Below are 13983 nucleotides of genomic sequence, written 5' to 3' on the forward strand. Positions count from 1 at the left end.
ACAAGGAGGTGCAGGCGGCTAGAATGAGCGCCTCCAAGAGGGGGCGGCACCGAGCTCACGTGTCTCCACCCGCAAGAGCCGGAAATGACCAACTCCTGGGGCAGGTGGAGCCGGGAAGCGCCTTCCAAGCGGTGGGAAGAGCCGGTGCGGAGGCCCTGAGGCAGAGGCTGGCACCGGGGAGGAGCGGACCAGCAGAAGGGAGGAAGACGAAGTGGGGGGCAGGAGCAGCAGGAGAGAGAGGCAAGGGGCGGAGGCAGAGTGGTGGGGGAGGGATATATGACGATTTGGGAGTTGTTCAACTACAAACCGCCCCCCTCTGTTGTGGAGCGGAGCGGAGGGAGGCAGACGGAAGTCTGGGAGGGTGGAGGAGGGGGTCGGGGCTCATCACCTCCCGCATCCGATTCACATGCCATTCTCCCTAGGAAGGGGCTGCCTGTTGACGAAGGAGGAAGGAAGGTCGGTTTGGCCGGCAGAGGGCCATGGGAGGACAAAGGGTCGCGGGGAAGCTGGCAGGCAGGTGAGACCTGGCGGGCCCGGCTCACACCTGTCCGCCTCCGGTGGCCAGGACGGGACAGGTCAGGAGGCAGGGGGGCGGCTCCGACGCCTCTGGCGTCCCAGCTGCCGCAGATCGGGGCTGGGGCTGCGCCAGGCCGGCGGGCGGGGGCGGGAGGCGGCGTGCCGGGCCCCGGGTCCCTGACGTCAACGTTACCATGGAGACCCCCGCTTCCCTCGGCGCGCGTCGCAGCTGCCGCAGACCCCGGGGCTGGGAAGGCTCTGCAGGGTTGAGGGGAGCAGAAAGTGCGGGCCTGGGTCCCGCCGCTGCGCCCCAGAGCACCGCCCAGCGAGAGGGCGGGGTACCGAGACCCCCCGAGGGGCTCCCCGCTGCCCTCCAGCCTGCCCCCACCCCCGTCGCCCGGACTGGGAGCGACAGTCCGGGAGTGCCTCGGCCAGAAATCAGCCCAGGGTCCTGCATGGCCCTCCCCACGGGAACACACCCAAGGGGGCACGGCCCTCCGCCCGCGCCTCCCACTCCCAGCCCCACTGCGTTGGGCGCCCTGCCCCTTCCTTCCTTCGAGGAGCATGTAGGGCGCCCCCCCTCGGTCCCCAGCGCTTGCCGTCCTCGGCGGGGACCCAGCGAGGGAGAAGGGGCGTCCTAACACCGCCGCCCGCCTGCTGGCGCCGCCCTCCCTGGAGCTCACGTAGGAAACGGTGTCTTCTTTGTCTCTAGACCTCGTTCAGTCGCATCTCTCCAGGTTCTTAAAGACGCCTTCAGGAACAGACTGGCCAGGCTGGCTGACTTCAGCCTCGCCTCCCCCTGCTCTTCGTGCCTCTTCTCTTTTCCGAACTCCTTCCTCCTCCGCGGGAGTGAAAGGAAGGGACGCCCGTCCTGCGCTTCCCGGGTCTTGCCCTTGTCCTTGTTTGCCCGCTGCTGCTTCCCTGTTGTGGCCCAGGTGTGTGCACTTGGGAGGACTGTGTGGAGTGGGGTGAGGGTCCCCAGGACGGGTTCCCCCCCACCCCCACAGCTCCCTCTCCCAGCTGCTGGTCACACACACACACACACACACACACACACACACACACACACACCCCGCCCCCCAGCTGCTTCCTGCTGGGGGCTCCTCACCCTGGAGCCAACCTTTTTGGTTGGGATGCTGGAAATCGCTCTTGGCGGTCCTTCCTCCCTGGTGTCCATGTGACTTCCAGAACCTCACACCTTCCTGACACGCCCTGGTCACCTCTCCCCACCCTGGCCCCTCTTACCACTTCTCTTTTCCCTGACTCCGTGCAGGGCAGGGGTGAACTTGAGACTGGGGAGGGGAGCGTCTCTCTTTTTTTCTTCTCACCCCAGTCTTCTGTTGGTGCTGGGATGATATAAGGCAAAGCAGGGCCTTCGCAGCCACTTGGTAAATAAGCCCTGAGGCCTGGTCTCCAGTTTTCTGACTTTCTCTAGAATCTAGGGGACTTAGACCTGGAGGATGATTTCAAGGCTGCTGGAGAAGTCCCACTTAATACCCTCTTAATCATTCATCCATCCACCTTAAAGACCTACTGCATGCTGGTCACTCAGCTAAGTGTGGGGATCTAGCAGTGAATAAAGACCAAAGCCTCTTCTGTGGAGCCTATGTCTGAGAGGAGTCAAGCAACAAAATAAGAAAAAGATGTAGTGTCTTTTTTTTTTAATGTTTTTATTTATTTTTGAGACAGAAAGACACAGATCATGAGCAGGGGAGGGGCAGAGAGGGAGGGCGACACAGAATCTGCAGCAGGCTCCAGGCTCTGAGCTGTCAACACAGACCCCGACACGGGGCTCCAACTCATGGAGTGTTCTCGAGATCATGACCTGAGCTGAAGTCGGGCGCTCAACCGAATGAGCCACCCAGATGCCCCAAGATGTAGTGTCTTAAAAGGAGAGATGTGATGGGGCGCCTGGGTGGCGCAGTCGGTTAAGCGTCCGACTTCAGCCAGGTCACGATCTCGCGGTCCGTGAGTTCGAGCCCCGCGTCGGGCTCTGGGCTGATGGCTCAGAGCCTGGAGCCTGTTTCCGATTCTGTGTCTCCCTCTCTCTCTGCCCCTCCCCCATTCATGCTCTGTCTCTCTCTGTCCCAAAAATAAATAAACGTTGAAAAAAAAAAATTAAAAGGAGAGATGTGATGGGGAAAAAGTTGAATCCAAAAAGGGGGATGGAGAGAGTGGAGGGAAGGTGGCTAGGGAAGGCCTCACTGAGAAGGAAGGGGACATCTGGGCACAGCCCTGAAGGAGGGAAGGGAGGAGCCAAGGGATATTTGGGGGGAAGAGCATTCCAGGCAGCAAGAAAAGCCAGTGCAAAGGCCCTGAGGTGGGAGCAGGCATGGAGTGTGAGAGGAACGGGGGACGATGGTGCAGCCAGAGCGGAGTGAGCAAAGCAGGGAGGAGTGGAGAGGGCTGAGAGTCACCTGCGGGCCCTGCCGGCTGCTTGGAGGACGTGGGTTTTCCTGTCACTCTTCCCTCTTGTCATGGCAGCTCAGCAGACATGCATCAGTACCTGCTGCCCCTGGCCCTTTGCTGAGGGTCCTCCTGTGCACCATGACATCCGGTCTCAAAATTCCCTCGTTATCCCCATTTTGTAGATGAGAAAACAGAGGCGCTAGCATGTCAGGTAAACCCTGAGGGATAAGAAGAGATTCATCTGGAAAAAGGTATGTGTGGGGTGGGGAGGGCCCAAGGCTGTCTGATGATGGTCTCAGGGAGGAGACAGTGAGGCCTCTGCCATACAGAAGGAAAGTGGCCTTTCTGTGGCTGCCCCACTTGGCCTCCAGAAAAGCCCAAATCTTCCTGTCACAACCAGCCCCAGGGGCAGGAGGCGCTGCTGTTCCCAGACTTCCGAGCCCCAAGCTGACTGCCCTCTGAGTCACAGCGAGCAGCTTTAGCATTTGCCCTGGGGGGGGGGGGGGCGGAGGGGGGAATGGGGGGGGAGGGTCGGTGGAGCTGGAGAGACCTGGAGAGACGGAACCAGGTTTTTCTATCAGGCAGGCCTGAAGGGTTTGTGGGAGGAAATGAGGAGGAAAAAAATGAGGCCGGATGGACTCGGGTGGGGAAGCTACTTTGAGGGAGGTGGCCACCCTCCTGGCCAACTCGCCAAGTCCCCTGGCCTGTCTCAGCGAGTGCCATGGGCTTGATGCTGAGAAAACGTTTGATCATTCATCTGACAGGGATCTCCTTTGTGCTGGGCCCTGTGTCCTGTGATGGGTGGGTGGGGAGGTGGCTGTGGAAAGGGCTGAGCAGATGATTCTTCTGTGACTCCTGAATGGATGCATTAATTACCTACCGCTGCGTAACAAATCACCCCAAATGCAGCGACTGGAAACGAGTGTGTTTGTTTCTGCGGCTCAGGAGCTCCGGAGTGACTCAGCTGGGTTGCTCCGGCTCACGGCTCGGTCCCATATGGCGGCCATCGAGATGTCAGCCGAGGCCGTGGCCTTGTTTGAAAGCTCTGCGGGGCTGGAGGACCCCCTTGTGTGACAGTGCCCCACACCGCTTCTGGCGGGAGGCCTCAGTTTCTCCTCACACAGTTGTCCAGAAGGCTCCTTGAGTGTTGTTTTATGCAGCTCCCCCTAGGGTGAGTCATCGGAGAGAAAGACCAAAGTAGAAACTGGGGTGGCTGTGACCACCGGGTCTCTGATATCCCCCACCGTCACTTCTGCTTTGGGCTCGTTCGTTAGCAGCAAGGCACTAAGACCAGCCCACGCTCAGGGGAGGGAGATTAGGGTCCACGTCTTGAAGGAAGAGCATCAAAGAATTTGTGGACGGAGTTTAAAACCATGACAACAGGAAAATGGATGGTGCACCCACTCTTCTTCCCTGATGCTGGAATCTTAGAATACTCTCCGACCACAGCTGTTGGTGAAATCCCCCTGGGACACTTGTAGCTGTCCAAACCCCGGCCCCTCTTACTGAGCTGGTCTGAGCCGGGACTTGGACATGTGTGGTTTTGTCGTGTGGAATAATTTTTATTTAAATGTTTGTTTATTTCAGAGAGAGAATGTGCCAGCAGGGAAGGGGCAGGGAGAGAAGGGGACAGAGGATCTGTGCTGCCAGCACAGAGCCCGATGCGGGATTCCAACTCATGAACCGCGAGATCGTGACCCGAGCGGAAGTTGGATGCTTCACTGGCTGAACCGCCCAGGCGCTCCCGTTGTGTGGAATGCTCTTAAACTTTAAGCGTGACGTTTATGTTTCCGCTACATTATTTTTTTATTGTGGTAAAATGTGCATAACGTAAAACGGACCGTTTTAGCCGTTTTTGAGTGTGCACTTCGGTGGCCAGAAGTACATTCACGTTGTGGTGCAACCGTCACCTCCACAAATGTTCACCTTCCCGAACTGAAACTGTACCCCTTAAACGCTGACTCCCCACCCCTCCCGCCTCCAGCCCATAGTGACCCCCGCTTTCTGTCTTTATGAATTCAACTACTCTAGACCTCAGAGGGCTCCCTTGTGTCTGGCTTGACCCAGCACAGTGACCTCCAGAGCTCATGCACGCGGTACGCGTCTCGGGGTGTCATTCCCCTCATGGCCAAATAGCATTTCATTGTACGGACCACACTGTGTTTATCCGTCGTTCGGCGGTGGACATTGGGCTGGTTTTCACGCTGGTATTTTTAAGGCTCCGGAGTGATACTCATGACCCATCAGGGATGAAAACCGAGGTCTTAGACCAGTGGTTCTTAAGCCTGGCTGAGCATCCAAATCACCTGGTAGCTGTTAAAAAAACAAGCCAATGCCTGGTGAGCATCACAGACCTGCAGACCAGCTGAACTGGATTCTCTGGAAGGGGACCCCGGAGTCTGCAAGAATCTGCAGTTACTTCCAGAAGGCCAGGGTGTGAAGACTCATTTCCAGGTCTCTGCTGCCCCCTGGTGGCAGCACCTGGGATCGTCTGCAGCACTGGCTTGCCCACCCTGTAAAGGAGCCCAAAAGAACCAGTCCCCAGAGCCTTCCTTGGGGGGTCTGGGGACCCTGCGGGGCTCTCCCTGCCTATCCTCCCCCACTGTACTTCCTGGTTTCAGATGAGCCTATTAGGAGAAAGGCACAGACAGGCGGAGGACTCCGCTTTGGTCCTTGCCAGTTATATGACCTTGAACAAGCCATTTACTTGTTTCAGGGACGTGACCACTGCTCTCCTCCCCCCGCCCCTGCCCCCCCCCCACTGCTCTCCTCCCCCCCCCGCCCGCCCCGTCAAGTCCCTGAGATCACAGTTAAGTATGTGTGTTAGCTTTGGGGAGAACCTAGAATTTCTTAGCCTTGGCTCCGTTGACAATTGGGTAGGATTATTCCTCATGGTGGGGCCATCCTGTGTATCGTAGGGTATTAAACAACATCCCTGGCCTCAACCCACTAGATGCCAATGAAACCCCCCAGTTTTGCCGATCAACACTGTTTCCAGACATGAAGAAATGTCCCCTGGGGGGAGGGTTGCCAGACAAAATGCAGGTTTCCCACTTAGATTTGAATTTCAGAGAAGCGACTCACAACTTTTTGGTAGAATTCTGCCCTAAAGATTGCATTTTTACTTGCTAAATCCAGAAACCCTGCGAAACCACCTCAGTTGAGAGCCGCTGCCCTGTGAGTGCCTGATACTTGGGTAGGAGGCTAACATACCAGATGGAGAAGAGGCAGCAGGAACGCACTGGCCCAGCCTGGCCGGGGAGGGGTGCTGTCTGGGGGCAGGCCCGGCAATGACGAGTGAGGTGAGGCTTGGGGAGAAGGGTGGCCGTGGGAGAGGAAGCTGGGCTCACAGTCAGGCCAAGTCCCTCTGGGGGCTCAGAGCCACTGATGTGCAGGGACAGGGGACACCTCGTTTCCCCAGCACCTGGGGACAGGGCAGTTTGTGGCCGACCACAAGTCGGAGCGGTTCACCCCCAGCTTCTCCCCAGAGAGAACCCCCAGTGGTGGGGAGTCAGGCCCAACTTGCTCATTTGCAAGAGGAAGAAACAGGCCCAGAGAGGGCCAGTGACTGTCCCCAAGCCACACAGCCAGCTTGTGGCCCCAAGGTGGGATCAGGCTCCTCAAGCCAGGACTTGTGCCCCTGGAGTGGAGCCTGGGTATGTTCTCAACTTGTGGTGAGTCCTCTGAGAGTTCCCAGAATTTTCCAGATGCAGAGGTACTGAAGCCAGACTTCACCCTGAGCCCGGACCACCCGAGGCTGTGGTCCCCAGCTGCTCTCCATACTACTCCAAGGGAGTGCTGGGACCCCTTCTGGGGCTGTCCCTGTCATGTCCATCTCTTGATACTGACTGATAGGGAGAAGCGACTGGAGAAATGGAACAATGCTTGGGCTTGGAGCCAGACTGTCTGGGGCTGAATAGTGGCGCTGCCCCTCACTAGCTCTGACCTGAGGCAATCTGTGCCTCAGTTTCTTCATCTGTAAACTGGGAATGATGAAAATGATACCTACTTTGTAGGGTTATTAGGATTTGATGAATTAACAAGGAGGAATGCTTAGAACAGTAAGTGGCAGGTAGTAGGGTTTACCATTTATCTTACTTCCCTCTAGACTTCTGGTGACATCAAACCTTCTCCTTCGGAAGCTGGTTCAGCGGGCTGTCAATCATAGTCACTAACCCTGCCCTGCCCTGCCCTGCGAGACACTGGAGTCAAGCAAGGAGCAGCCACTGCACCCTGTTGCCCAGTCACTGGGTTGATGAGTGAGACAACCCTGAAGAAGGTCTATTGAGTTCCTGGATCCAGCCTGACCTGAAGCTAGCTCCCAGTATGTGAGACAATAAATTCCCCATTTCACTTAGGCAAGTTTGAAGGGGAGTTCTGACCCATATACCCTTTTTGCTTCATAGAGCAAGAGAGGTTCCCCCAAGGCAGCCCCCTTCTCCCATGGACCAAGCCTCTCAGCCTTGGTTTTGATCCAGCCCCACACAAGCCCAATAGCCCACTCTCAGGGAGTCAGAGGAAGATTCTCCGTTTGAGCTGTGGTTGGAGCTCAGAGCAACAGGAAACAAACTCGTATAAAGTACCTTGATGTGCCACATATAGCGCTGGGGTTTGTAATAAGAATTCCCCAAGGCCACACAGCCTAGAAGTGGAATCACTTCAGTGTGAACCCAGGTAGTCTGACTCCAAAGCAGGCACGCTTCCCAATGCACCACATGGCTTATTACCTGGAGGGGGGATTTTCTGTTCCATTGAACATTTTGATTGTAAAAACATAAAATTTACCATGGGGAGGGGGAGCAGTTTAAGTCAGCATCGCCCTTCTCAGCCAGAAGATGACCTAGAGAATCAATTACTCCAAGTGGCCTAGGTCCCGTTCATTCCCTCAAGCCCTACTAAGTGCCTGGCAATGTTCAAGGCAGGGCCCAGTGTGTGACGTGAAACAGTGAGGAGCTTGGAGGGAGCTTCTTCTCGGGGTTCACCCCGCACCTGCACAGCCTCAAGAGGGAGCGCCACCTTCAGTCCTGTGCCCGGGAGTCTATCTGGGCCCCTCTTGGTCACTCTAGTCCCAGCAAAGTCCTGGGCAAAGAGCAGGTTCAGGGTCAAGTAGAATTTAGATGAGTGATGGAGTCCCACCCCAGCCAGAGCAGGAACTCCCAAGGCGCCGTCCCTGAGAAATGATTCTATCAACAAGGTGTCCGAGGGGCACTTAGAGCACAGTGATGTACAACGTGGCCTAATCGCTGCTGTTGGGGGTCCGGGGAAGAGACCGAGGGCAGATAGACACCAGTACACATAAACCCCGCATTACTGCCTGTGGACAGTGTCCTGAAGGGAAGGGTGGCGTGGTCTGCAGGGGCGTTACCAGAATCAGGAACCCCGCTCCCAGGAGGTGATGGTTAGGCTGGCCAGCTCCTCAGAGGCCTGGAGCCTAGCACTGGTCTCCCCTGACCTTCTAAATTTTCATAACCAGGCTGCTCCCTTTGTTCCTCTAGCCCTGGGCGTGGTAGCTGCTCTGTGTCATTATTAACCCACAATACCTTTTTAGTTGACCGTTCTTTACATTCTCTCTGTTGAAAGAACCAGAGTGCTTTCTATCCCTTGGTAGGACTCTGAATGACAGAACGAACTGCTGCAAGCTGAGGAAAGAGGAGAAAGTAGCCCAGTCCAGGCAGAGGCACCTGCATGGCGTGGCCAGAGGCTAGGAGGCTGGAGGGAGTGAGGCACATTGCAGGAGCCAGGACCAGTGGAGCTGGAGGGGATTAATGGGGTGGCAAGTAGAATAACATGAAACCGGACAGGTCAGCTCTTACATGGCATGGAGTCCGGATGGGATCCTGGGAGCAATGGGGAGCCATGGAATGCAATACAGCGACTGAGTGATTTAACTTTCAAAGATTGCCCTGGCTGCCGTGAGCCTAACTCGCTGTTGGGGGCAAGAGTGGGCAGGAGCAAGATAGCATGTTAAAAGGTGCTAACTCCTTTGTTTTTTGTTTTTTCCTTTCTTTACTGCTTGGAAGGGAGGCGTCTCAAGGAAGAAAAACATGGGGGCGATTCTGGCGCAACATGATGTCACAAGATAAAGGACAGGACCTCATGGCCGCTCGAAAACTCAACAGTAAAGAGAATGCCAGGACCCTAAATGAACCCCTAGTAACCCTAAGTGAGTCAGAGAAAGTCTCCACCGATGACTCCCCAGGACCGTGCGGCCACCAACGGAGCCAGCCTGCTGGCCAAAAGAAGGTAGAAAGCGCTTTCAGGCCTGCCCAGTGTCTCCTGGCGGATAAGTGTGGCCCTTACTCCCCCAGATGCCATGAGGCCACGTGGAGGGGGGTGACGGCCCCGAGCTGCTCGCGGTCTGGCTCCCCGCAGAAAAACCCCAACTGCCAAGAGACGCCTGGGCCGGAAGCGGAAGCGCGGGTGCGTGCGTGCTGCATTCTGGGAAGTGTAGTCCACAGAGGCCGGAAGAGTCCGTGAGAGCCGTGCGTTTGGGGGAAGGTATTCTTCTAGCGGTCTGACAGCCGGCGGCGTGAGCTGGAGTGGTTCACCTAAACCCCACGCCGTGGCGGGGGTTAACAGTTTGGGGACTTAGAGTGAATACGTAGAATTTGGTTTTGTCTCTCCCAACCACCAACACCCACGGAAGCGGAGAATAGGACCTATCCACGCTTCAGTGGTGGCAAGCAGGCCTGAGTTATTCCGCCCTCGAACGAGTAAATCAGCTGCGTAACCTCCCGGAACCTTTGTTTCCGTATCTGTAACACGGGCAGATTAATCATTCTCACTTGGCAGCCTTGATAACTCAATCAAGTAACTAGCAAGGTGCTTAACACACCTTCCTTGCTTGACAAACCCCTCTTCCCTTTGAAGCTGAGCGTGCAGAGCAAATGGATGTGTTTTGTAACCAGGAGCAAAAATTGTGCTTCAGCGGAGCACTTGGGACGTTTTCTTTGCAAAGTAGGAGTTCCTGCAAATTCCAGCCAAAACTCATAGGGGGAAATATAAGGAAATCTGTCACCCAGAGACTCAGCAAGGACGTGTGACCTTACTGGCCAACACACAGTAAGATGTAAGTTAAAAAATGAGACGGGTGCCTGGGTGGCCCAGATGGTTAAGCGTCTGACTTGGCTCAGGTCATGGTCTCATGGTTGGTGAGTTCCAGCCCCGCATTGGGCTCCGTGCTGGCAGTGGGGAGCCTGCTGGGATTTTCTCTCCCTCCCTCCCTCCCCACCCCCTTCTCTCTCTCTCTCTCTCTCTCTCTCTCTCTCTCTCTCTCTCTCTGTCTTTCTGCCCCTCCCCCACTCGTACTTTCTCGCTCACTCAAAATAAATAAACTTTAAAAAATGAGACAAACTTCTGGCAGAGTGTCCTCGCATGTTATCAGTGGAAATATTAATGGAACGGTTCATCCTTTATAAAGGGCAATTTATGCGGGTGCAAAGTTTCCAGTTGTAGGAATTTATCCTATAGACACACTAGACTGTTTCAAAATGACAGAAGTTTAAGAATATTCATTGTAGCGTTGTTTATGAAACATGCCTGGAAATCGTCCAGGCCTCTATGGGCAGAGGACAAGTTACAAAAATGATGGTACATCCATGCACGGGGATGCTATGTTGCCGTTAACATCAATGAGGTGTGATATCACCTATGTAACATTCCTGCACAAAAATGTTTATCCTAAGTATATTGTGAAGAAAGTCTCAGAGAAATCCAAATTGTGGGATATTTTGCAAAACTGGCCTAGACCCTCAAAAATGTTGATGTCGTGAAAGACCAAATAGACTGGGAGATTGAAAGAGGTTAAACAGACCTGGCAATTAAGTGCACTGGGCAATCCTTCATTGGAACCTGGATTCTTAAAAAGGACATTTTAATCAGACACCTTGGGAAATTTGATTGTGGACCATATGTTTGATAATAGCAATGTATCAATGTTGACTTTCCTGAACGTGATCGTTGTATTGTGGTTGTGTAGGATCATGTCCTTAGTAGCTATCTGCTGAAGTATGTAGCATTGAAATATTAACCCTTGGCTCTTGGATAGTTTAGAAAAAAGAGAAACAGGTAAAGCAAATGTGGTGTGTATTAACAGTTGTTGAATCCAACTTTAAATATATGGTTTTTCATGTTCCTCTTCTTGCAACTTTTTTTATAGTGTTGAAACTTTCAAAGTAAACAGTAGGCAGCAAAAAGAACGAGAAAGCTCCATATGCACTGATGGGGGAAAAGCTTCAAGAAATGGGTAAGATTTTTTTTTTTTTTTTTTTAAGCAAGGTGCAGAGGTGGAAATGCACAAAACACCCGGGGATTGAGGACACAAAAAGGAGATGACAAAGGTTGCCTCTCGGAAGGGTATCTGGGGGTGGGGGCGGGGGTGGGGCGAGTGGGGTCAGAAGTGGGAAGACTTGCCTCTCGCAAGTGCCCTTTTAGACCTTTTGAATTTTGTATCATGTCCATTCAGATAAAAAAGTAATAATAACTTCGAAGAAGGCTGTTACTGGGAAAGCACTTGTGGTCAGGAAACCCCAGACTAGGCTCCCCTGCTCCACAGCTGTAGACCTGTTGGGAAACCCAAAACAGAAGGAAGGAAAACCAGTTACTTTCACATCCTTTCCCACATCTGATTCTCATCACAACCCAGTGAGTCAGACAGGTTTTATTTGACCCATTTTATCGATTAGGAAAACTGAGGACCAGAGAGTCTTAGCAACTTGTCTGAAGTCATGCAGTGAGACACTATTAGAGCTGAGATGGAAACTGAGTCCTTCCCTCCTGCAGGTGACCGCTCCAAGCTCTAAGGGTTGGATGTAGCAAGAGAGAGCCCAGGGGTGGGGTTGACTTCCAGGCTCTGGGTGCTCCCTGAAGCTCAGCCCAGTTGCCTTCCCACTGTTGCTTTTACACGGGGCTGTCCAGGCAGGAAGCAGAAGTCAACCCTGGGCACCCAAAGCATAGGCTTGATTTACATGTTCACGGGCAACTGGTTTGAGACTTTATTTTGGGGACCAAGAGCTAACTCAGCCAAAAAGCCTCTTCCCTGAGCCCATCTGGGCTGCTTTTTACCATCTGTGTATCTTTTTTTTTTTTTTTTTAAGTTTATTTACTTTAAGAGAGAGTGAGAGCGAGCCTGCCCAAGCAGGGGAGGGGCAGAGAGAGGGGGAGAGAGAATGCCAAGCAGGCTCTGCACTGTCAGCTTAGCGCCCGACGCAGTGCGGGCTTCGATCCCATGAACTGTGAGGTCGTGACCTGAGCCAAAATGGAGTCAGATGCTTAATTGAACTGAGCCACCCAGGGCCCCCCTCCCCCACCCCCCCCCCCCGCATCTCTGTGATCTTAAACAAAGTGGTCTTTTTAATAAAAAAAATAATGAAAATAGTAGATGGATATTGTTACCAAGTCAAACAGTAAAGTACTTAATGGCAATTTGGCATTTCTGTCGAAACTTAAAACATATATATATGCTTTGATATGTGATCCAGTGTTTACAATGGAAACTAATTTTTTTCTGTGAATATACCCACCCAAGTGTTCAAAGATACGTATGGAAGAATGCATTGCTTATAAGAAAAACAAAGACACAGAACTGTGAACAACCCACCAGCAGAGCCATTGCTTAATTCAAGTGGGCACCATCCACATTGAATAAAAACAAAGACAGTGCGGGTTGCTGGATTTACTGACCTGAAAAGATGTCCACGGTATATTGTTAAAGAAAGGTCCCATTTCAAGGAAAAAAAAAAACCAAGTTATAAGCATATATACACATAGAGATCTACATGTTTGAACAAATGTAGAAAAACATTTATAAAAAGTGTAAATTATTTGATTTGAATGTAAAAAGAGCATGTAATTTTCATTGTTTGAGGGATAATGAGGTTGACTTTTTTTTTTTTTTTAAGTTGGCCACTTGTGTTTCCTCTTGTGGGAATTGCTAAAATATTACTGTCCCTTGGTCTTCTGTCATGCCAACTGGGTGTAAAACTTCGGGCACCACGTCTCCTAAGAGTTTCTATTTACATTGCCAGTGCTTCCTGTAGGTGGGTATTTTGGAAATGAGGTTGCTGAACTTGAGGCAGAGGACATTCATTCTCAGTCTTCGTGTAATGAAGTGTCCTGTGGGATAAAGGGCTCTGAGAAGTGAAGGCGTTTCCTGCCCAAAGCATGGTTGCAATGTCTTCCTTTCTTTCGATTCTAGGATCTTGCAAAGCGTACTCTTTGGCTCTTGGTGGACGTGGACGGAAGGTGGAGTTACTTATAAGGTTTGAAAAGGTGGGGGGGAGTGGGGAGCAGAGATGGACCGCCAAGGTCTGGAGAGGGTGAGGTGCCCAGGGGACACCCTAAAAGGAAAGGTTCCGGAGGCACAAGGTTTAAGGAGGCCCTCACTCCAGACGTCCCACTCGGGTCCCAGCCCTGTTGACTGCTTCTTGATGACAGAACAGAAAATCTGTAACAGCCCTTACACTGGTGGGCTAGTCGTCACTGGTGGGTGACGGATGTTCCTTCAGAGCTAGACTCAAGATGGTGTTGGCAGACCGAGGCCGCCACGGGGGCCAAGGCAGCAGAGTCAGGGCTCGGCTCCCCAGGCAGTGCCCCAGACCCCTCGTGCTGTGTTGCGTGTTGAAGGATTAGACGATGCCATGGAGGGCAGACGTCTGATCAGATGGGACTCAACCGTTCTTGTCCTTGAGTTCTTTCTGATTCTCTCTCCGTGTGTGGAGCTGCGTGGCTAAGGGTTTTCTCTGCACCTGCCCTGGTGCCCAGCCTCCACCTGCTACCGGCCGCAGGTCTGGGCTCCTAGAGAAGGAGGTCCCCCGAGGGCCCCGGGGCCTCAGAGATTGCCTTGACCTCACAGAAGCTGCAGCTTCTCAATCTTTCCTGCACCCGGGGCACTGCATTTTGGCATTCCACAGCTCACGCCTTTTGAGTTCATACCACAACCTTTAGAGGTAAGGACTGTGTTATCCCCATGCTGCAGATGAGGAAACCAGGGCCCAGAGAGGGGTAGCAACCTGTCCCTGACCACAGAGCTAAAAAGCAGCAGAGTAGGGATTTGAACTC

At 53.3% G+C, this 13983-nt stretch overlaps 1 protein-coding gene across 1 annotated transcript in view; it reads left to right on the forward strand.

The window, feature by feature from the left end:
* The first annotated feature begins 377 nt into the window (after nt 1-377).
* PLCG2 (phospholipase C gamma 2) overlaps nt 378-13983 on the forward strand; it is a 187636-nt gene continuing 174030 nt past the window's right edge. Inside the window, exons 1-9 of the mRNA XM_045046652.1 lie at nt 378-517; nt 1229-1451; nt 3108-3176; nt 4513-5379; nt 6064-6227; nt 7034-7249; nt 8946-9994; nt 11084-11170; nt 13121-13167. Of these exons, the coding sequence (XP_044902587.1) occupies nt 11146-11170; nt 13121-13167 (72 nt within the window). The 5' untranslated portion in view covers nt 378-517; nt 1229-1451; nt 3108-3176; ... (3 more) ...; nt 8946-9994; nt 11084-11145. The remainder of the gene's footprint in view (nt 518-1228; nt 1452-3107; nt 3177-4512; nt 5380-6063; nt 6228-7033; nt 7250-8945; nt 9995-11083; nt 11171-13120; nt 13168-13983) is intronic.

Source organism: Felis catus, chromosome E2 (genome assembly GCF_018350175.1).
Source record: "Felis catus isolate Fca126 chromosome E2, F.catus_Fca126_mat1.0, whole genome shotgun sequence".
NCBI classification, from domain to species: Eukaryota; Metazoa; Chordata; class Mammalia; order Carnivora; family Felidae; genus Felis; species Felis catus.